Source organism: Apiospora marii (genome assembly GCF_038362585.1).
Source record: "Apiospora marii strain CBS 49790 chromosome Unknown utg000007l_segment0_segment0, whole genome shotgun sequence".
Classification (NCBI taxonomy): domain Eukaryota; kingdom Fungi; phylum Ascomycota; class Sordariomycetes; order Amphisphaeriales; family Apiosporaceae; genus Apiospora; species Apiospora marii.
In genome coordinates this window covers 2,616,665-2,639,809 of record NW_027117379.1, presented here as the reverse complement: position 1 = coordinate 2,639,809, position 23,145 = coordinate 2,616,665, and the positions used below count along the sequence as shown (strand labels likewise).

The following is a 23,145-nucleotide window of genomic DNA, read 5'->3' as shown; positions in this document are numbered from 1 at the left end:
GCGGCCATGCCCAAGGCCACGGTTATTGCAACTGCTGAGGTTGATGTCAACAATGGAGAGGGCTGGTCTCGGTTTCGATGTTCCTCCTTTTCTTGAGTCTTTTAGCTTGGGGCCATGGGGCGGACCTGGTTTGGCATCTGGCGTTTGTTTGGGCTTTCACCTTTCGGCAATTTGCAAGCCTGGTTTGCTTGCGTCTCTCTCCTTTATCTGGTCATGGGTTCTGGGTACGCATGGTTCGGTGTTGTCAGTCATTCGTGCCTAGACTTTTCCTTTGTGCTGGGCAGTTAGATAAAATAGAATAGAGTCGAAGGTCTCCCTTCAATATACCACAACCACAACATCGCGAAGCGAAAAGAAAGGCGCTTGCCGTGTCCGTTATATACTGTGCTAGCACCCATGGAGAACTCGCCCGGCTGAAGTCGGTGAAAAGGGGGGTATTCTGAATTAGAAAATCTATAAACCTGTAAGTTCTGGTATCTGCATTTCCACCAACGCCTTTTTGATGCTCTCTGGGTATCGTTAATATGCTCGACTAAAATTCTGACCGTTTTTTCCCCACCAACCAACCAAAAAGTATCATCGCATCTCCAAACCATCCGGCCCAGCAGCCGAGTCCGGGGGAAGCCCATGTCGCGCGCGAACCTCGTCCACGATCTTGCCCATGCGGTAGAAACTTTCGTTGAGCTCGTGCTTCACGCAGGGTGACCTTCGTATCGGGAGCAGCCAGTCGAAAATATTAGTGCCCATGACCTCCTTCCAGTTCTCCCAATACCCCAGGTCCCACGGGTTCTCGCCGGCCTCCGTTCTGAGAATGGCAAAAGTTCGATGAGCAAGTGAATCCCGAGCTTCGCGCCCTAGATTCGGGGAGTTGACCCGAGCCACGATACCGTTGGCGTGTTGGTTCGCGGAATATGAGGAACCCGGCCTTGCCAACGGATAGTTGATAACGTGGTAGCTGTCCGTACCTTCGCTTCCACGGGGTATCCGCACCGCCAGTTGATAGACCTTGGTCCGGGACCCTAGCAGATCCACATTGGTCATGTTCTGCAGAACATATCGAAGAGATGTTATCGTCATCATGAAAGTGAACAACCCGAAAAAGCCTCCGAGTCCCAGGGCGCCGACCAGAAAGCCATCCACCCCGGCGCCACTGCTCATCTTCTTCTTTAGCGTTGAGCCGGCGGCACCAAGGACGATGCCACAATAGCAGGCCGTGTACGTGGTGAACTGGACGAAGAACTTGAAAGCTGGTGGAGTTGTTAGCCATGTGCTTTACCCATTGTAATCGTCTGACCCAGCAACCTACAATTTTCGCCCACCATACCCCCAGCCCACGGACAGTAATGATCCATCCGCAACACACAGCGATTCAATTCGCTGCTGTGGTGAGCACGATCCGGTTTCCAATTACAGCATTCGGAGCACCATTTGGGACGACCGTCGGTTTCGCAGATGAAGACATCTTTTGTGTAGAAATGTTCGAGTCCGGGACTGTCGGGATTGGCGTCTGGTGTTACAAAGTACGGTTGGCCCTCGAGGTCGTCTCCGCGATGTTTGTCGCTCCCCTCTTTGCTGCCCCTCCGTGAGACGGCGAGCGGGCCGAGAGGCACCAAGCCGGGGTCGGTATTGATGGTGATGATCGTGCGCAGGTAGGTGCCAATCATGAGGAGCATGAACAGGAAATACAGCACGAGCACGGCGACAGCGCTGCCATTTTGTTGTCGGTCGTGGATCAGGAAGTCGACTAAAAGAGAAAGCAGTGGGTTAGAAAGAAGATCGTCGCGATTTGTCGTCGTCAAGTTGGAGGTGCAAGCAGGCAGAGCTTACCACAGACACGAGCTACCGTAACGTAGGTCGCATAGCCAACAGCCACAGCCAAAATTGCTGGAATAACCCGCGTTACCCACCGCGATGCGGCCTTTGTGCTTTCAAAAGTCATGACCAGCTCATCGTATCCGCGCGAGGGACGTCGTGAACTGGCGCGAGGCTGCAGAGAAATGCAGCAAACAATCGAGCCTGCGGTGGGATTGGGACGTGAAAGGCATCTTGTGGGCGGCGGCGGCGGCAGGACGTTACATATGAACCTTAGATGTTTTGGGCGGCGCATAACACCAAATTACATTGCGACGCTGGGCCGGCTGACTGGTTAGATCTTGGACGGTTAGCTGCAGGTCACACCCAAACCTCCCCTGCTTGCCCTGCTAGGACTTTCTTCTGGGGCTGCGTCGCCCCGATTTACCCGAGAGCCCAGGCTGTCTCCCCCCACTGGTAATATCCCGGCTCCTTTCTTTGCGCTCTTCAATCTCACTGAACCTTTCATGCCTTGTCCTTGTTGCCAAACTCCACCGTCGCGGCAGTTTGCACCTGCCATTTGACGCTATCTTGGATCCGTTTGATTAGGACCTCATCTCCGTGCCGAGAGATACTGTACGCTTCTCATATGCACGTTGATATTGGAATATTTGACAAAGAAAACCTGCAGCAGCCCCGCAGCATGTTTTTCCTTCTTCGCATACAAACACTCCCAAACATGTTCATGCATGGCGCCGCATACCTGGAACTCTTCCTATCAGAGTGGTAGGTGGGTTGCCATTCGTTTTCGGTTTCCTGCGCTCAACATGCCAACTTCCACTCATTGGCTGCACCAACAAGATCCCAAAGCGAACCAAGAGGAAGACATCATCCCCCGCGTCTCAGATCCAATGAGGTATTGCGCTATTGAGGTGTCACTCAGATCATGTCTTACGATCTGCTGGAGCCGCATGCCAAGTGAACGTATCGCAGAGCTACCCCGACTTGCAGGCCCAATATCAAGCACTGACGATATGTTTGAGTTTGAGGCACCGACAACCATGGTGTTTGCCTCATGGGCTCGATTCTACGGTAAAAGTACACACCTACTGTTTATGAATGCACATATCGAAACATGGAAACACCAGGTAAAGTACTCGCCCGTGCGGCTTATTTGTGCCTCGTTTGCCAGGAAGAGTGGTCATTATCCCCTTTTCAGCTCGTGGCGTTGATACCATGACGTTCAACTCAGCTCTGAGCTGATTTTGCTCTACGCAACTTGCGGATAACAGTCCAAGGAACCCTGCCGATAAGAATATATATATGCTCAAGAGTTGCCTGTCGACCTTGCAAATCTATTACCGCCGGGCTGTAAACCTTACAACCTGAACCAGGGTCATCCAAGATGAGGAAGGGCTGCCTTGGTGAGCTCCTCACAGCATCTAGAATCCCTATTGAAGGTATGTAGCCGTCACCGCGGTGTGCGCTGAAAGACAGCCTCTTCAAGGGCACGCGCGCCCATGAGGCTCGAAGAGCTTCAGTCATTTGATTTGAGGCTCTGGGAGCCTATATAAACGCTCGCAGATCTCTCTTCTTATTTTCGAGTATCCAGCTTCCGCTCTACATGCGAATTTTGGCCGGCCTTTGCTATCAACTCTCTTTTGCATTTATTTACCAGGCCGAGATGGGCGCAAGCAGTCCCAATATCGCATTGTTCCACCTGCGACCTGATATCAATTCCCACTGAAAGGGGATTCTCCTCATTGGGCAGTATCTCCGTAACTGTCATTTCATTCTATCCTCTCACCTTCTGAGTTGGCTCGAAAGAGAACGGGTATCGTCCAGTGACGGTTCTCAAAGTTATCGAGTATGGTGCTACGATTCAAAGTACAATTTGTTGATTGCTATTACAGCGTTTCCCCGACTATGCCAACGAGCTGGCAAAGCCTGGCAAACGTCCTGTCAGATCTCTGCCTACTCCGTACTCGAGCAAGTCTTGGCACTCTATGTCCCACCTGGGCAAACATTCCAACATTCGTGTTTTCTCCCTTCCACTTTCGATTTGAACATTGGCAGTCCAACTACTTGAAGCGGCTCTACTTTCTTACATGGATCGTAAATGGACCTATCGCCAGGTAGTCTTTCAGTGCCCAATGTGCCGGATGACTTCTTTTACACCGAAACGAAACCTCGCCTGTTCGCTCAGGGCGGCCTAAGGGTGAAAGAGATGGGTGCCCGGCGTGCACAGCCAGCCGCCCTGGTAAATAAGGCTGCACTCCGATAGCGCAAGTATCGTCTCTAGCAGAGTTTGAGGCTCTGCAGCCTTGCGGCTCTTCGGAGTACGCCGATACTTCTGCAGCCTTACTGCTGCATCTGGATTCAGGCTGCCACTTTCCTGTTGGCCGGGCTTGAAGAACACAATTATATGTTCTTTGAGGCTCTTTCGCGCAAGAGACCGGCCCAGACTCTCTGGCTTTCCTTTCTAGGAGATAATCATATCTTATCCACATTTCTTTGGTTTTATATTACACGTGGTTAGACCCAAGCTGCGCCATTGGAATCGAAACTGCGTCTGCAACTGTTACGCATGACCTTACCTGCTTACAACACGACCTATTGCCCTGGGCTGATAGTGAAAGGCGGTCAAGGAAACTGAGGGCAGTGTTCGGACCGTTCAAAAAACGCAGGGCCAACAGAACTGTGATCGCTCCGCTTCCCTCCCGCCTGTATATGACAGTCCAGTCGCCCATCGATGAACCATATTCACCGAAGAACAATGCGGCCGTCTTGCCATCGAGTTACCCCTGAGGGGCACGGCGCTGGTATTACCTGGTGTCTGGTTGGCGAGCAGTGACATGAGTCTAAGCCACGCGATCGTTGCTTGCTCGAATTTCCGTGGCAGTGTCATGGCTTCTAGGAGGCTTCAGAACCAAAGGAATATCGAAGCTCACCGCGATCATGTCTGTATATGATAGATGACGAAGTAATAACCTTCTGATGGGTTGTTCCTCCTCTACCGAAAACCTTGGACCAAGCTTTCTTGATTCTGGTATCATTGACGGGCACCATGCTTGGGTCATCTGTCGACCCGCTGGCGAGTGGTAATAGAAGTTCGAGCCCCTGAGTGGATCGTCGTCGGGCACTTTGTCGCCTCAACGAAAATGACAGGCGATGACTTCTCGCCCGTACCGACGAAGGCATATTCGACATGACGATGAAGGCATAATAAGTCCAGTTCTGCTGGTGCCCAATGGGCTCAATGTTGTCATCCTGTGAGTGCTCTATAAGAAGTCTACGATGCTTCGTGTTTCGAGTCCTCTCTTGAAACAACAGCATTCACATCACGCAATACTCTCCTATCCTGAATCCTATACCAGCTACTGTACAATTCTATACATTCCCAGCTTCGTTGAATCAATCAGCAACTATGCCGTCTTCATCCAAGACACTGACGTGGTACTGCGTAAGCACGCCTAAACTGCTCCAATCTTGACTCTTGTATTGACCGTCTGGCCATCGTATAGTGCCAATGTTCTCAAGGCCCAATGACTGTCGCGGTTAACGATATATGCCCCAGTCATGGCTGTGGACATTACCGCTGCGCCTATTGCCACATCGAGAAGCCGCGGAAGTCGAAGCACCACAGACACCACTAAGAGCATTTCACGCAGGAGGACTGGCCTTGGGGCCTTGCCAGATGCTTTAGTACCTGTGGTGACCCCCTAGACCCCCTTCGTGACAACGAAACGGCCTGGCTCCGGTGCAAGCAGTATGCCATCTGTATTGCATGACTCTTCAGCTTTCCCCAAGACACTGACCAATTGGCGACCACTGGACCAGACGAACTGTCATTTCTTATTCCTATTCTGTCTTGTCGTTTCTCGCCGAATTTTTCCCATTGCATTTTCACAACTTTCCCAACCGTCAATAGACCATCTCGACAAAATCGACAGAACCAAGCATCCGGGTGAATACAGGACCGGCTCCATAGCTTGCGCCAGGCAACAGGCAAGACATGGAGGATCGATAGACACATTGGGGGTTTTTCTTTCATTATCGCGGTTATAGAAAGACGGTTGTTACGGACCAATCTCCTTGTTTCTGGTGCATGGGCGGGCTCTCTTGTGCATTTTCCTCTGTATACTAGTCATTTCTGGGATGAGACGCTCCGGGAGTTCTCTCTGGCGAACTTGACTTTGGTGGGATTACGGTCGCTATCACTTCGTGGTTCTTTGCTTTATTTCCCTATATTAGGCATCTATCTCCTATCTTTATACAAGGTTTCTTTCCCCTAGCGCAATTCTATTGCCATGTGCCGCAAAGCCTCAAATGGTGCAATGTGACATAAGTGTCCAATCATATCTACACATGCACACACCTTCACATGAGAGGCGGTAGGAACCGACATGCATGTCGTGCATCATGTCGTGCGAGCTTCCCCCAGCTGGTCATGTGATGGAATGCCAATGTAGTGTTTGCGCACCACGCGAGCCCAAATGTCTGGATACCACCACAACGTCAACATGCATTGAACAAGTTCCTTCACAGCAAACGACTGCTGGGACAGTGTTGGTTCATCACATGTGATCTTATGAGAAGAGCCTCAAGTCTGGGCGACAGGGTGGGTTTGTTCACATACCTGGTATGCGGGATCCGTATGAGGGCGAAAGTCATGACGTAGCTGTGCCACCCGGCTAGGCAGCGCGCCTGTCAGCCGCACGTGGGATTCTGACACCGGGCGAATACACATGGCCGCCCCAGAGGCAACTATTCCCTTTTGGACTGTTGCTGATATGTAGGTAGGATGTCGTTTCGAGCAATCGGGCTTTCAGATGCGAGTCTGACCCCCCAAAGCCACGGAGGGAATATTCGACCGCCTCTTGGCTCACTGACTCTACCAGGCTCGCATTCGCAGCTCTCTATGCCCCACCAGTGTATACGGGCCTGTTCTATTAAGAAGAATCTCACGATCTCAAGACGAAGTGTGCGTGAGTCTCGATCGCTTGGATTTACCGTAGCATGCAAGGGACAAGCTTGCCTACGTGGGTATGTTGTCGCCATGGGATATATAAGACAATCTCATCCACCCCCTTACCAAGGTCGAGCAACAGATACATGAGACGGCATGAACCCATAACAGTCACTTCCTGATCTATTATCGAGTCATATTTCACGAACCACCACCACAATATGCCAGACAACCAAGCCGCCTACCTAATGGGCGAAAAGCTCCGCCCCCTAGCCGTCAAGCCAGCGCCCTACCCCTGCCCCGCCCCCGCCCAGCTCCTCGTCCGCGTCGCGGCTGTCGCCGTCAACCCCATCGAGTACATCAAGCAGGACCTGGGCGGCCTGCTGTACGGCTGGGTCAAGTTTCCGCACGTGCTGGGCTCCGATGTCGCGGGCACCGTCGTCGAGGTGGGCAGCTCCAACGAGGGGGCGGCTAAGCGATTTCGCCCCGGCGACCGCGTCGTCGGCCAGGCCCTGGGTTCGGAGAAGAAATTCAACGATCCCGCCATGGGCGCGTTCCAGCACTACGTTTTGCTGCAGGCCAGCATGACGTCCCCGATCCCGGATTCGTTGTCCTTTGAACGGGCGGCGGTGCTGCCCCTCGCCCTCTCGACGGCGAGCTGCGGTCTCTTCCAGAAAGACCAACTAGCGCTGCGGCATCCAGTCGCCGTCGCCTCCACCAACGAGGACGGAGAGGAGACGAAGACCGAGAAGGAAACGCTGCTCATCTGGGGCGGCTCCACCAGCGTCGGCTGCAACGCCATCCAGCTCGCGCGCGCCGCGGGCTACGAGGTCATCACGACCTGCTCCCCGCGCAACTTCGACTTCGTGAAATCGCTCGGCGCGACGGCGGCATTCGACTACCGCGACCCGTCCGCCGCCGTCTCGGAGATCGTGCAGTTCTGCCGCGGCAAGAAAGTAGTCGGCGCCCTGTCCATGGGCGGCGACGCCGGCCGCGGCTGTGTCGAGGTCCTGCGGCAGCTCCCCAAGGCCAGCGGCACCCGGCGCTTCCTATCGCGGGTCTCGTACCCAACGCCCCAAAACAAGGACGCCGGGATCCCCGCGCGGATCTGGTGCATGCTGTCGTTCTCGGTCTGGCTGTGGTTCCAGAGCGTGCGGCACGGGATCGAGTCCAACGTCGTCGTCGGGACCACGCTCGAGGGGAACGAGGTCGGCAAGGCCATCTACGAGGACTTCCTGCCGCGGGCTCTGGCGACGGGGCGGTTTGTGGCGGCGCCCGAGCCCGAGGTGGTAGGGAAGGGGTTGGAGTTTGTCCAGACGGCGCTGGATAGGCTGAAAAGGGGCGTTTCGGCGAAGAAGTTGGTTGTGGAGATATAATATGCTGATTGAGTTGCCAAGCGTTATCAATTACTAGCGATCGTATTAAGAAAGCGTCAGTCGTCCCTTCAACGGCAGCCAGTCGTCTTTGAGTAGATACCCTGGTCAACAGACTTGTTCATAAGAAAAGTACCATGGATACGCCAGGTTTTGATCCCTGCAAGCATTCAACGATCACGTCTTTCTTATTTTTTTACTCTATTCTATCGTATTTGTTACGGAACTGGTTCTGCAGCTTGGGTCCACCCCCTTTTCAGTCGAAAAGACCCAGTGGTAGAACACAATCAGCCATCATGTCTTCCATCTGCTCCATGACCCATGCCGGGTCACCATTACTGGACTTGATGATAGGGCCAATGTCGGCAGGCTGGCCTTCTTCCAGAGTAGAAATATACTCTGCCACCACAGATCGCAAGCCAGCCACGCTCTTCTGCTCCGGGTCAGACGACAGTGCCTTCGCGTTGCGGTAGAAGACTGTTGCGTTCTTGAGGTTCTGGGCCGCGTTGGTGGCGGCTGACTGGTGTGACCAGGGTACGTAGCGCAGGTTATGCAGCTGCAGCGAGCAATCGCCTCGTAGCATGTGGCTCAATGATTTCTCGTCGTTGTCGATGCCTTGTACCTCAGACGACATCTTCAGGCTTTTGATGCCCTCGGTCAACGCATTCCAGCGCAGAGTGGCCAGAGACTGGGCGTCCGTGAACTGGATCTCGGACAGTGCTGAGCTGAATGCTATCAGGGAGCGCGCATTAGTAATGAGCGCTTCATGGGAGTTCTCGAGGCCGAGGTCCGGTATCGTGAACGCCGCGTCTCGTTCGGTCTTGTATGTGGTCGCATCGAGGTTGCCGGACCTATATCCGACTTCGAGTAATGCAGAAGCGAAGTTGGCCTTCGTGAGAGCAATTTCTGGAAATTTCTTGGGTTGGTCCGTCGACAAGACCTGTAGTCTGGACAGGATCTCTTTTGATCGCTCCTCCGCCCCCTGAAGCCATGACGGGCTCAAATCCTCCGAGGAAGCACTGCGGACATTGCAGAATGTCGTCAGAGTCCTAAGCTGCACGAGCAGTGTGTCGATGACAACCTCGGGGGTAACGGGTTCAATGACCGTAACATCCTGGTACTCTTCACCAGAGGAATCCTGTTCCGTCGAGGCCTCCGCACTGGCACTTGTACCCGCCATGTCTGCTTCCTGCGACGGAGGCTGTTCCGCTGCCAGGTTCTGTTGCGTGAGAGTTTCCTGCAGCTTCACTTCCTGGATGGACAAGCACTTTTGCTGCAAATCCATCGCTTCCTGAAGTGCCTTGAAGGCTTCTTCATCAGAGACGTCGTCGTCGTTGGAGATCTCCTCTGCAATGCTGGTCAAGATCTGAGAAGTGTTGAAGAGCGTGTCGGCGTTGTTTGGGTCAACGTTCAGAGCGTAGCGGTGCGCCTCCAAGCCTCTTTGGAGCCACTCGAGCAAAGTTTCGCGAAGTTGGCTGAGCAGTGTAGGATGCTCGGCGACCTCGAGGAATATGCGAGCCTTGTTGTAGGCCAGATCCAGATCTTGGGGAAATGCCTTGAGGCCTTGATCATAAGTGTCAATGGCCCGTTGGAAGAACCTCATGGACTTGGCAGCGTCGCCGGCACGCCACTTCCCACCGGCCTCTTCATGCTCGTTGGCGGCATTCTCAAAGTCACTTGCAGTCTCCAGCTTCTGTTGTGGTATCAGTGGGATGTTCTGGAAGAGTGGGGTATTTGATGACCTTACCTGCTCTTTTTTCGGTTTGGGCTTGGTTTCCTTGAGATGATCCTTGTGGTTGCGTCGAGCCATGATGGAAATCTGGTATTGCCAATTGTTGTGAACACAGCCAAATACTGAATGCAAAATCGACGTGTGGCAAATTAGATACACACCAAGAATAGGATGCACTGAAAATTATTTGAGCGTTGGGTTCGTTGTGATCGGGGATGCATAAAATGGTTGATGTGAATATTTGTTGGTGGTCAACGACCCGAACGGGTCTGTGCGTACCAATGCTATAATAATTGGAAACAGCGTTACCAACCAGGCCAGTCAACTCAATGCCAATCATTAATTGCCCTAGGTTGACATCAATGTTTAGCCCGTCCTGTCATCAGATGCCCTCCTTTTGGCAGCTCAGCCATTGTCACCAAGTTGTCCCTCGCCAGCGATCTGCTCCGCGATTTGTAGCTCTGTTGCCCGTTATGCCAACTTGTGCTAGTCCCAACGGTGTTTAGTCATCCGTGATATGGTAGGAGCCAGTGGCTTCTCGATCTCGGAAGATGTTCTCGCGGGATTTCCGGTTGCCCACTGGCAAGAGATGCGATGATGGGTATATGATCATCTGCTTATTTGCTTCTACCGCCTTGGCTAACTTTTGTAAGTACATATTGATGTCAGAGAGACCCGCCGAATCTTCCTCAGTCATTGCGTCTCTAAAGAAACGATACATGCTGATATACTTGAGCTTGTGTCCTGTAGTTCCTTTGCGACTCTGTCGAGCTGTTGTTGTCTTGGCGAGTGACAGGAGTCTATCATGGTCCCACCAAATGCCAATAATTGCCAGTTAAGTTCTCTTTCGACTCAAGCAGGCAATGGCAATTTATGAATTGCACCATGATTCTTTCCCGAATGACCGAGAGAGTGGGATATATCTACGCAGAATATATCAATTGGCATATGAATAGCCACAGGTCAGTTACCAGACGCCAGGATTCAGTAACCAATCGATACCTTGCAATTACCAGTTGACCAGTGACGTTACCCGGAAAGATGCAGAAAACTACCCCGCATTCCGAGGGATTGATCCCGACGATAAGCAAAGTAGCGTGAGTAGCTCCAAAATAGCCCCTCACTTGGATTGGAATCCCCACGCAAATGGCACTCAGCATGCGTATCAGCAGCCCAAACGGACTTGCTTGAGCGGGAGGTGAGCTGACGGGTTGTCGGAAATGGCAATTCTCCAACCTTTGTAACGGCGAGGATCAGGCGCTTCCGGGGCTTTGTTGTCCCCTAGCGTGTCTCGCCAACGTTGCCATGCGTCCATCCGGTCCAGCAAAGGCCCTCGGGCAATGGATACGATGTGGACTCTGGTCCTGCTGGTACGCGGGTGACACAGCATTACTGAGAATTACATAAGGGTCTGTCCGCGTCGGGGTATACTCTAGGACCGCAACCTTAAGTACTGAAGAAAGAAGATGGGTTTATTCGCAATGTCTTCTCTGTTTGCTATTCGCAAGTCCTCGTCTACGTTACGCTTCATATACCATATTCGTTACTCTTGATTTGATTGCTTAGTACCCCTTTGAGTTACGCCCTTTTAGCCCTGATACCGACGACCAGAATGGCTTCCCAAAGCAATGCGCCGCCCTTGCTGGACCTGACCATCGACAACATCACCCCGAATACGAACCGCATTAATTCGCAATGCAAGGACCAGCGGCTCGTTTACCTGATGACTCGTCTCGTGACGCATATCCACGATTTTGCTCGCGAAACAAGGCTGAGTAGCGAGGAATGGATGGCAGCTCTGAACTTCCTTGTTGGCTGCGGGCAGATCAGCAATGATGTTCGCCATGTAAGTTTGCCATTGATTGTACAGAGGGCAACCCATAGCCTGGGCCCTTTTATGCTACTCCCCGGACTCTGACCAACCATTCTTTTCAAATAGGAATTCATCCTCCTCTCCGATGTTCTCGGTCTTTCCCTCCTCGTCGACAGCATCAACCACCCCAAGCCGCCCTCGTCGACCGAGGGCTCGGTGCTGGGCCCCTTCCACACACACGACGCGCCGACCATGCCCAGCGGCGGCGAGATGTCGTCAGACCCGGAGGGCGTGCCCCTGCTTTGCATCTGCACCGTGAAAGATATCCACGGCAAGCCCATCCATAACGTCAAGATCGACATCTGGGAGACGGACAGCAGCGGCCACTACGACGTGCAGCACGAGGGCCGCCAGGATAAGGGGCCCAGCGAGCGCTGCGTCATGCTCAGCGACGAGGAGGGCGGCTTCTGGTTCAAGGGCATCAAGCCCGTCAGCTATCCCATCCCCCACGACGGCCCCGTCGGCAAGCTGCTGGAGAAGCTCGGGCGCCATTGCTGGAGACCGGCGCATCTGCACTTCATGTTTGAGAAGGAGGGGTGGGATCACTTGATCACGTAAGTCTTTTTACCCCTTGTGCACTCTTTCTCAAAGAAAAGAAAGTGGAGGCATGCAGCATGAGACTAATACGGAACCGGGGGAGACAGTGCGCTTTACATGCGAGGCGACCCGTACGAGAGCTCCGATGCCGTCTTTGGAGTGAAGCAGAGCCTGATTGTGGACACCGGCGTGGTGGACAAGGAGACGGCAGAGAAGTACGGGGTCAAGGAGGGCACTGCGCTGCTGAAGCACGACTTCGTGCTCGTGACAAAGCAGGAGACGGATGATCTGAAAGACAAGAATGCCATGGAGGCCCTGGAGAAGCTGGGGCTCCGGATGAAGCTTGTTGATCACCTGCCTATACCTGAGCTGGACTAGGGTCCCGTTGCAGGTACTCTAATGAACGAATAAGGGCTTTGCATGGATTTGGTGCGTACCTGTTGCATTTGTGTTTTGGTAAGGGCTGTGGAGTTGACAGCAGACCAAAATAGACCAGCGAAGACCCATGTTGGCCTATCAAGCGGCTGGAAACATAGCCATTCAGCAGAGAAGAGAACTCTACGCACTTCTACCATGTGGACTACGTCCACTACATTGAATGGCCGAGGCAGGCCTGGTTACTGGAGTATATGTACTCCAGTAACAGGCTCTAGGAGGAGAGATATACGAAGCCACTGTCTTTCCTTTGCATATCGGTTGAACATCAGCATTTGGGTTTCTACTCTCTAGCATAGCTCAGCTCAATATAATTCGGATTAGGTAATGCTTGTATAAGCTGCAGAGAGCTATGTTGCACGATGCATCGTCTTCGAATCGTATCAGCAGTTCCGTGAAGGCCGGAATAAGGCCGGTCGTCCCATGCATGTTTGCTTGCGGGTGGCGCTGATAACGTGGGCGCAAGCGAGAGGGTCGTTCGAGGTGGTGGTTGAACATATATCTTGGCAATTTGCTTCTTACGCACCCGACAGGTCGAGCGTCAAGATGAAGCGGCTGGGCGTTTATAGCAAGGTGGGGGATTGCCATGAAAACAGCCCTTAGTAATACACTCATGTCGTGCTAATGCATGCATCATATCATGCCTTAGTGCCTAATTCCTCGTTGCTCTTTTCTCTTCGCCCACCTGTCTCTATTTGAAGCAGAAAATTGGCATTTGATACTATCAGCCAGACAAGGGAGAATATAACTGTAAATAGGTGCAACCGTTAGCTTCCCCAACGCGGCAATCGGAGCGGCTCGGTCAAGACTGGGACGGCTAAAAGGTTCCGGCTAAGCGGATATCGCAGATCAATCTGCAAGGCTATCTCCGCTAGTCGGCTCTACTACTGCCGACTGCTATCAACTTACGTGATGCTGGATGCTGGTGTTGGTGGATGGCATAGATCAGATTCACGCTCTTCCCACTCACAAACCCCATACCTGACTGAGGGGCTCCACCTCGTGCAGTGTCTGTCAGCAAGTACCTCCACGAAGAACTCCATGAGGGAATAATACCTCCAGGGCGCCTCACCTATTTTGGGGTTGGAGGGGGGACAACCTAGAGGATGATCCAGAATAAATCTGGCCAGAATCTGCCTTCTCATGGCAGCATCACGTCATCGCCGCCAAGCTAGTTCCTGAGCACGCCATCATGGCTAAAGCATAACCAATTGATTTCGGGATCCCCAACTGCCCGTTGTGGCATTATGGGGTACGAGGAGAAAAAAAAAAAAACTGTTACGCGGCGAAAGAGCCCGACTCGTGAAGAAAAAGGCGCTGCAGTGGTTTGGGGCATTTGTAATACCTTTGATAGTATCGAGGGAGAGCCCCCCCCCCCCCTCCGTTGCCGGTACATCTACAATTAGAGTGAAGGAAGAAACCGTTCCGAAGTTAATCTTTCTCTTATCTTACTTCTCTTCCCCTTCTTCTTGATAATTCAAACCACTTGAGTCTATTAGCCGAGTGTGTTGTCTTCTCGTTCTCTCGTTGCGACTGCATAATCCCACATCACACAACTCTTCAAGATGGCCAACTCTCCCCACGGCGGAATCCTCAAGGATTTGATTGCGCGCGATGCCCCTCGGCAAAGCGAGCTGGCTGCGGAAGCCGAGACGCTTCCCGCCATCGTCCTGAGCGAGAGACAGCTTTGCGATCTCGAGCTGATCCTCAATGGCGGTTTCTCCCCGCTGGAAGGTGAGTTTTAACATGTTGATGCCGGCAGCCCACGTCAACAACTTGGATGGCGGGGTAATTCCTACTGCCCCGCCATCTCGACAAAAACAGGGGTCGCCATTGCCTTGACGACGGAATGAGTGAGCAAAGACTGACGTGGTACTGACCTGGTTGAAATTATAGGGTTCATGAACGAGAAGGACTACAATGGGTATGTGCCACTCCAAGCTACCACGATTGCGCGCTTTTTCAACTGACAAGAATGATTCAGAGTCGTAAAGGAGAACCGACTCGCCGACGGCGCCCTCTTCTCTATGCCCATCACCCTCGACGTGTCGCAAGCGACTATCGACGAGAACGGTCTCAAGGCCGGTGCCCGCGTTACCCTGCGCGATCTCCGTGACGACCGCAACTTGGCCATCCTCACCGTAGAGGATGTCTACAAGCCTGACAAGTGAGCATAACCAAGTCGCAAGGGGCATTTGCCTGTGCCGCATATACTGACGCCGAACAACAGGGCTCTGGAGGCCAAGGAGGTTTTCGGTGGCGACGAGGAGCACCCTGCTGTCGACTACCTGTACAAGACCGCCCAGGAGTTCTACGTGGGAGGCAAGCTCGAGGCCATCAACCGTCTCCAGCACTACGACTTTGTCGATCTCCGATGTAAGACTACCACCGAATTATCTTCCCCACCCCCCACTTGCCGGCAATTGTCCCGCGGAATACAGTTCTGACCAGAAACCCCTTACAGACACACCCGCAGAGCTGCGGTTACACTTCGACAAGCTCGGCTGGACCCGAGTTGTCGCCTTCCAGACCAGAAACCCCATGCACCGTGCTCACCGTGAGCTGACTGTCCGCGCTGCCCGGTCGCATGGCGCCAACGTCCTGATCCACCCCGTCGTCGGTCTGACCAAGCCCGGTGATATCGACCACTTCACCCGTGTCCGTGTCTACAAGGCTCTTTTGCCTCGATACCCCAACGGCATGGGTGTTCTGGGTCTTCTGCCCCTGGCTATGCGCATGGGTGGCCCCCGTGAGGCCATCTGGCACGCCATCATCCGCAAGAACCATGGTGCCACCCACTTCATTGTTGGCCGTGACCACGCCGGACCCGGCAAGAACAGCAAGGGTGTCGACTTCTACGGTCCCTACGACGCGCAGTACGCTGTCGAGAAGTACCGCGAGGAGCTCGGCATCGAGGTCGTCCCCTTCCAGATGATGACCTACCTGCCCGACAGCGACGAGTATGCCCCCGTTGACACCATCCCCAAGGACACCCGCACCCTCAACATCTCCGGCACCGAGCTGCGCTCGCGCCTCCGAAGCGGCCGCGAGATCCCCGAGTGGTTCTCCTACCCCGAGGTCGTCAAGGTGCTGCGCGAGTCGCACCCGCCCCGCTCGCAGCAGGGTTTCACCATCCTCCTGACGGGCTACCAGAACAGCGGCAAGGACGCCATCGGCCGCGCCCTGCAGGTCACCCTGAACCAGCAGGGCGGCCGCTCCGTCTCGCTGCTCCTGGGCGAGACGGTCCGCCACGAGCTCTCGTCCGAGCTCGGCTTCAGCCGCGAGGACCGCAGCAAGAACATCCAGCGCATCGCCTTCGTGGCCGGCGAGCTGACCCGCTCCGGCGCCGCCGTCATCGCGGCGCCCATCGCCCCCTATGAGGCCGACCGCAAGAGCGCGCGCGAGCTCGTCGAGAAGTACGGCGACTTCTACCTCGTCCACGTCGCGACCCCGCTCGAGTACTGCGAGAAGACCGACAAGCGCGGCATCTACAAGAAGGCCCGCGCCGGCGAGGTCAAGGGCTTCACCGGCGTCGACGACCCGTACGAGGCCCCCGCTAAGCCCGACCTGGTGGTCGACTTCGAGAAGCAGACCGTGCGCGCCATTGTTCACCAGATCGTGCTGATGCTGGAGAGCCGTGGTCTGCTTGACCGCCTGTAAAGTATAAAAGAAATGAAGGAGGGAAAAGAGAGTGCTGCATGATCATCATCATCTATGTCCCCATAGAGAGAAAGATTTAGACATCGTCATCATCCTCACACTATTTACACACATATATAGTAAGAGATATGACAGGACTGCTCAGGAAAAAGGAGCAGGGCTGGATTGAGAGGGGGTTTTACATTCCCGGCAGCAGTATATGACATGATTTGGTGTTATTTATCATGGGGTCATCGACCATCTATATTTCACTTAGAATATCCGAGAGATGATGATTTGATCGCTCTCCGACGACTTCGTATACTATGCGATCTCGGATATAGAAAGAAGAATAAGAACAAGAACGAGAAGAACAACCCCAACGTCCCAAAAAAGGAATTCCTCCATTGAGGGGTCGCGCAGCGTATTGCTTTTACTGTCTTGAATTATCGTTTCGGGCTTATTGGAGAGAGCCAGTCAATGGTGTCTCAACACGCGGCCGCCCGTCCTGGGCCCAACGCATCGTTTTCTTCCTTTTCCGTGTGATACGAACCGAGAAGACGGGCTCTACCTACCTAGACCTATCAATGTACTTTACGAGTCCGGGCTTGTTATGCAGGAGGCAAGTTGCATGCATTTTGAGTAGTTGGACTTATGCTTTTTACATCGAGGCCTTTCTTTGCCTAGTGACCGTTTTTCCGGCGCGCATTGAGCATGACGGCGTCCAAACCCAACCCAATCTTGGGAGACGAGCGCAGGGCGATCACATCGTAAGTACAGTAAGTCGCACACACGAAATAGCATGCAGTGCCTGATTTGTGGATGGGCGGTCCCATAGGCAAACAGGAAATCCCGTATTCGTGAACATCCAACGGTCCGACTTCACCACAGAAAGAACGGTTGGTGGTTGGGTTTCCCGAACTTATTTTTGGCATGGTAGCGAGCAAGCAAGCAAGCGATTCGCTCATGGGTCCTGGCCGCCGTTCAGCCTTGGGGGCTTGGTCGCGAGTGAGTGCGCTTGGGGAAGGGGAAGGGAAGGGAATGGAAGCCGAGCCGGAAAGGCCCATGAGAGGAGCAGCAAGCATCATGGGGCGGGTATCGAGGAACTTTGCTCCCTGCTGCACTTGCGGTGAGGGGGGCGGGTACCGTTTACAAAGCAGACCTTGCTATTCTGGGAGAGCTTTGGGCGGCCATTGGGTGGGCCAGAGAGCCGGTGAGTGACATGCGCTTGGCTGCTGCTGGGCTGGGAGGGGAGATCTAGTGAGGAACTATATGCAAGTCCTGGCACTGTGAATGATTTCATTGATCAATATCGTCAAAATGGGCCCGTCTGTAGGTCGAGAGATGGGACAGAAGGATGTTGGCGGCAGGCAGCTGAAAAACGAGGACTCCATTTCCAGAGAGATCCAAAAGTACGGAGTGCAGGATAGGCAAGGCAGGCGAACGAGCATCGTCAGGCTGCTGCTGCTGCTGGCCAGGCTGTGTGCTGAGATTCAGTGCTGACTGGTTCGCTGGGCCTTTGCGCGCGACGAGGCTTGTCAGCTGCGATTGCGATCGAAAGGACCGAGCCCAGCAAGGTTGCTGGCGATAGGCGGTCTACGGTTTCGATACATGTACCTAACGAAACCCTCCAGCCCAAGTTGGCTGGGATTGGCATGCCACAGAGTTAAATCGAACGACGAGCTGAAGCCAGACAAAAGTCAACCTTTTGTCAAAGAGGAATTTCTGTGCTCCAAAGTGCAACCAGAAAGTGATATTTTGACTAATGACATAGGAGAGGGCTGTAAAGAGTACCTCCTGTCGCGGCCAACGAACAAGACTGAATCGTGTCATGGACTCCTTGCTAGTAGCTTCCCATGGAGGAAAACCCCGCGGGTTTGAAGCCCATGTTCAAGGTTGGAGTGCTTTAGAGTGCTAGCACAGTGCATCACTTTTCCAGGTGCCAGGCTTCCCCGCCAACAGGGAGCAGCTCCTCATGCTCTGATTCTTCCCTTCTTCTCTCCCTGCGAAAAGAAGAAAAAAAGGCTTGCGGTCCGCTGTAGCATGGCCCCCCCTTGTTCTACCAGGTTAGGCCCAGTAAAACAGTCCGACCCTTGTGCTTCGCTGGGTTTCTGTGATGCCCGCTGGGATCCATCGAATCATATTCAATTGTGTTGGCCGTCAACTCGCTTGCAGCCGCTGAACAGCTCACTCACACACAAGCACTCGTCGGGTTGGCGACAGACGTGACTCCTCGTCTCTTTTTGGTTGGCGGTGCATTCTATCGACTCCTCATTCTCCTTTTTTCCCATTCTACCTAGCAACATATCCATATCCCCCTCCCGAGATACCAATTCCAAGACGTACATACTCATAGGTTAGAGAGAGATCGAAACAATCAAGCCGTCACCCTCACACAAGCGGCACAATCGACGTAATTTATCCACATTCTTCTCAACGGGCGGGCACCGAATCGCACACAACCTACCTACCTACCTACCAACCAACCCCAACTTTGTTTTACCGCAGCAAGAAACTTTCCACATACCAGCAACCTCCTGTCCCATCGGGCCCAGCTGGGGCTCTCATGGTTTCGCTGCCACAACCTGCTCGCCTGTTCAGCTCGCGAAATAGACAATCCGTCCGATTTTAAACACCCATCATGGGCGCAACTTCCGGAGATGACCCCTCGGGCAGCTCCATCACCGCCAGCGCACTGACGGCCAGCGACGACAAGTCCCGATCCGAACACCGCCGCTCGCGCAGCAAGATGGACCGGTCCAAGAGCGAGAGAGACAAGGATGGCCATCGCTCGTCGCTTCACAAGTCCAAGTCCTCGCGGAGTTCCAGGCTTATGGACGGCGAGTCGTCGCTCACCTCCACATCCCACCGCCGCCACCGCAGCTCGCGAGAGAAGGAGGGTCGGGACCGGGACGACAAGGATCGTGGTGACCGCGTCAAAGTCCGAGACAGAGATCGAGACCAGGAGCGAGAACGAGAACGGGCGGAACGACATAAGAAGAATGCGTCCATGAGCGATCTCGTCCCGGAGATGAACAGGACTGGAAGCAGAGTCTCCGCCTACCCAAGTTTCAGCAAAGTGCACAGCAGGGAGTGCGTCAACAGCCGTGAAGACCTGTCCACCTCGGCCAAGAGGGCCGACCCCTATACACCCGAGCCGACAGATCTGGGATCTGGTGAGAAACTGAGATCCAAGTCGGTAGAAAACCTGCACCGAAGTTCGAGTTCAAGGAAAGATGGCAGGCCGCCTAGCCCGCCCGAGACCGACATGTCGGAGGAGAAAAGAAGAAGCCACACCTCCACGCCTCGATCCAGCGACGTGCCAGACAGGCCGAAATCAAGAACCTCTGGCGGGCCCTCCCGGTCAAACTCCAGAAGAGATGACAAGTCGAAGCTGTCCAGGACGTCCAGCCAGGCCACTTACAAGAAATCGCCAACCTCCAGATTACCCCCGGGTTTCGAAGCCGACGACGAGTATTCCGTATTAAGCGATGACAGGACGGCGGGCGCCAGGTCTGCCGCCACCTCTGTTCCTCCGAAGCGGGCCGCCTCGAAACGTGATAGGAAAATAGAGTCCCTTGATCCAGAAGACTCGCCCGCATCCGTGCAAGACTCCTCACCAAGAACACCAACGACCACTCCACAATTCCCGCCCGCCAATTACCTACAGGGCGAGAAGCGCTCTTATACCCCAAGATATCCCGATGAGGGCCGCCCGACGCCAGCAGCTACGCCAATGACAGACATGGGGCCGCCGCCACCACCTCCTCCCCCACCACCGCCCCTGGACATCCAGGAGGTACCCAGAATAGACTACCTCCTTCAGAACGGCGGCCTCCAGCAGCCTATTTCGAAGCACTTCCTCTCAGTTCTGCCCCGGCATTACGGCATGCGGCCATCGAACCCTCCTCTGGTCGGGCCGGATGTACTATTCACCCCTTTCTTCAATCTCCTTGACCAATACCAAAACATTATCCACAAGCAGGGCTCAGTGGCAGTGGCCACGGGCCACAAGTCCGTGGCGAGGCGCCTTCTCGATCGCCTGGAGGATGTCTTCTCGCGGGATCTGCCGGAAGAGGGCTGCAGCTGCGTCATGTGCGAAAGGAGGGCCGGGGAACATCGTGGTCTGGGCTGGGGTGAGGTGTTGGAGCGCGTCGGAGGGAGAGTCGAGTTGCCCCAGTGGCCACCTTTTGACTTTGCCAGCTTGGGTGCGAACGCAATCGAGCAACTGGGCCACATGCCCCCTCGATCATCGTCACCTGTGCAGCTTGATCCCGATATCGCCGAGGAGTTCCGAGAACACTATTTGCGCCAGTCGAAGAAGGTCCGATCAGCAGTGGACAAGTGGATGGACTCAAACGCCGAAGAGCCCGCACCGCCGCCACAAGAGATGGACGATGAGACGCTCGAGTTTGCGATACTGACAAGCCTCGAGGACGGAGAGCGACCGTATTTTAATGCTTTGCTGCTAGGCGCGCAAGAACTGGCGCCGACGGTCCGGGCACCCACCCCCAATGTGCGCAAACCGCGCGTTGACTTCATTGTGAAATGTGGTCTGTCCCTGCAGCGCTTGTATCGCCTACCGCAAGTCCCTCGCGATGCCGAGACTGCCATGTACCTTGTCAAGAACCCCTTCCATCACGATCTTCTCGTCACCATCGTCGACATCAACCCTCAAGAATGGGAGATCCTTACATCCGGACGCTTCGATGGATTCCTCTGGTCTGGCGCGGACGATGATGGTATTACCCCCACAGAAGCTAACCCAGGTTCCCGGGGCGCAACCCCTGCCAGTGGTATGTTCTCGCCTCCGCCGTCGCGGGAGAACTTGAGATCCGGCATGGGTTACAGACCACCCTCCGGCATGGGCTCCCGCAACACTACCCCCTTCTCGGGCGTGTACAGTCGCGGTGCAACCCCTGCCTCCTTCATCTCGCTTTCTTCGTCCACTACCCCTGGGTACAGCCGACAAGCCGTATCCCACGACGAAGAAGTCGAGATCGCCGTTTTGGCCGAGGTGGAGCGGGAGATATACCAGGGCATGGAGCAGTTAGAGGACGCCTTTGAGAAGCTGCACCACCGCGCCGAGATGGTACGCAACGCCCTCCGGCAGCGCAATGCCGGGCTCATGATGAGCATACAGAACAGGAAGGGCGCGAACGGCATCGACGTCCTGCCCCAGTCGAGCGGCGACAGCACGCGGGACGGCTATGCGCGACCTGGCTGGGCGAATGGCGATGAGGACTCGGAGAGCGACTGGGACCACGATTCGGAAAGCTTGGCGCCCGACGACAGCGCCTCCAACATAAGCAGTTCGAGACACCGCAGGCCCAAGCGCCGGACGGAGCGCCGGACGCCGGCAGCTATCGACGAGGAGGATGAGGAATGAGGTTGAGAAATAGTCTATATTGTTGGTGAGAAGAGGAGCATTTGGTTATTCTTCTCGAACTTTGGGTCGAGGGTATAAGGGTATAAGGGGATGGGCACAGAAACCCCGAAACAGCGGACAGTTTGCTTATACCGACGGAAGGAAGATACGGGGCCTATATGAGAGATGAAGTAGTGGGCACTGGGTCAGAGAAGCAAAGGGAAGGGGTGCCTCAGGTCCTCTGAAGAGGATGGGGGCAGGAATCATGATGGATGGCATTGAGCGAGAACTGGTTTGGTTGGCTAATACCCCTCAGTCTGGTCCCGTCTTTGATGCAGATGCATTTGCATAGTCATGGAGTTTTTCTCGTTCCACATTTTGATTACTGCTGCTGCTGCTGCGTTTTTGGTGTTTTTGTTGTTGCTGTTTGTCCATCCTTTGTTGTGCTTTTTCATGCGTTGCTTGCTGTAGGCAGCTTGCTGATGAGATGATTGATGAATGAGTCCAAGAAGAAGAAGAAGAGCAGGCGAGCTTTCGTGTTTGTTTTTGGTGGCTGGTGGTTGGTGTTTTCTTGGATAGGGCAGGTAGGTAGGTAGGTAGCTGACGGTAGGGCTATGATGGTATGATGAATGAATGACTTCAAAATGCAAAGGAGCAGATACCCACCACTACCAACCAGCCCATTTGGGATGCAATTCAATCCGTCTTCTCTTCTGATGTGATGTTTGTTACTGGGTACAGTGCCTTTCGGAGCTTGGGGCAACTTGTTTTGGGTGATGGATGCAATGGTTTACTTGTAGAGGGCCAGGCAAGTTTGGTATTGCAACTCTCGATGCACATCATAAATGTGTCATATCACAATCCAGTATTTAATTGCCTCTGTTCTGTTATTTTGAACGTATTCCATCCAAAGGATCAATGGCAAGCCATTCAATGCGTTTGTTCATTATCCAGCCAGCCAGTTGCCCATCCCGAATGGCAGAAACAAGCTGATCTAGGTTACCGCTTCCCCCTGGCTCACTCATGACCGCGTTGATAGCGCCTGGGCCTCCACCGACACAAGCCGACTCGAGCACGAGGAATTTGGGAATTTGGATCACTGTTGGTCTCATTAAGACACATCAATCTTGAGGCTTCACTTTTGGGAGACTTGTAGCTTGACAAGGTCCAAATATTAGCACGTGAGATACGTTATTCACGGCATTGGTATTATGATTACAGGTCTTCCTGGCTGGTACGTAAGGGAGAATATGCCCCCCCCCCCCCCAAAGTGTGTCGTGTGTCATGTGTGAAATGTGAAATGTGAAATGCGGTTCACTCTATGAGTAAGTGCACAAGAATGTTGAAAAGATATATACGGATGATGCAAAAAAAGAAAAGAACGACTAAGAAAAAGTAAGAATATTACAGAAAGGAGACGGAGGAAAA

General features: G+C 53.9%; 6 protein-coding genes across 6 annotated transcripts; 4 read left to right on the top strand and 2 right to left on the bottom strand.

The window, feature by feature from the left end:
• Positions 1–576: 576 nt before the first annotated feature.
• PG985_011240 (DHHC zinc finger domain-containing protein) lies at positions 577–1,939 on the bottom strand (the record flags this gene model as incomplete). The annotated part of the gene is made up of 3 exons (XM_066831007.1): positions 577–1,247; positions 1,307–1,744; positions 1,828–1,939. The coding sequence occupies 3 exons, from the start codon at positions 1,937–1,939 to the stop codon at positions 577–579; spliced, it is 1,221 nt and encodes a 406-aa protein (XP_066681689.1).
• Positions 1,940–6,981: 5,042 nt separating this feature from the next.
• Positions 6,982–8,136, top strand: PG985_011239 (uncharacterized protein; the record flags this gene model as incomplete). The annotated part of the gene is made up of 1 exon (XM_066831006.1): positions 6,982–8,136. One exon carries the CDS (start codon positions 6,982–6,984, stop codon positions 8,134–8,136), a length of 1,155 nt encoding a protein of 384 aa, XP_066681688.1.
• A 253-nt stretch (positions 8,137–8,389) lies between these two features.
• PG985_011238 (uncharacterized protein) lies at positions 8,390–9,943 on the bottom strand (the record flags this gene model as incomplete). Its single annotated transcript, XM_066831005.1, has 2 exons — positions 8,390–9,850; positions 9,881–9,943. 2 exons carry the CDS (start codon positions 9,941–9,943, stop codon positions 8,390–8,392), a joined length of 1,524 nt encoding a protein of 507 aa, XP_066681687.1.
• Positions 9,944–11,477: 1,534 nt separating this feature from the next.
• PG985_011237 (dioxygenase) lies at positions 11,478–12,653 on the top strand (the record flags this gene model as incomplete). The annotated part of the gene is made up of 3 exons (XM_066831004.1): positions 11,478–11,711; positions 11,805–12,292; positions 12,383–12,653. 3 exons carry the CDS (start codon positions 11,478–11,480, stop codon positions 12,651–12,653), a joined length of 993 nt encoding a protein of 330 aa, XP_066681686.1.
• Positions 12,654–14,275: 1,622 nt separating this feature from the next.
• On the top strand, positions 14,276–16,370 carry PG985_011236 (uncharacterized protein; the record flags this gene model as incomplete). Its single annotated transcript, XM_066831003.1, has 5 exons — positions 14,276–14,444; positions 14,607–14,634; positions 14,695–14,877; positions 14,941–15,086; positions 15,175–16,370. The coding sequence occupies 5 exons, from the start codon at positions 14,276–14,278 to the stop codon at positions 16,368–16,370; spliced, it is 1,722 nt and encodes a 573-aa protein (XP_066681685.1).
• A 2,620-nt stretch (positions 16,371–18,990) lies between these two features.
• On the top strand, positions 18,991–21,738 carry PG985_011235 (uncharacterized protein; the record flags this gene model as incomplete). Its single annotated transcript, XM_066831002.1, has 1 exon — positions 18,991–21,738. One exon carries the CDS (start codon positions 18,991–18,993, stop codon positions 21,736–21,738), a length of 2,748 nt encoding a protein of 915 aa, XP_066681684.1.
• Between the last annotated feature and the right edge of the window lie 1,407 nt (positions 21,739–23,145).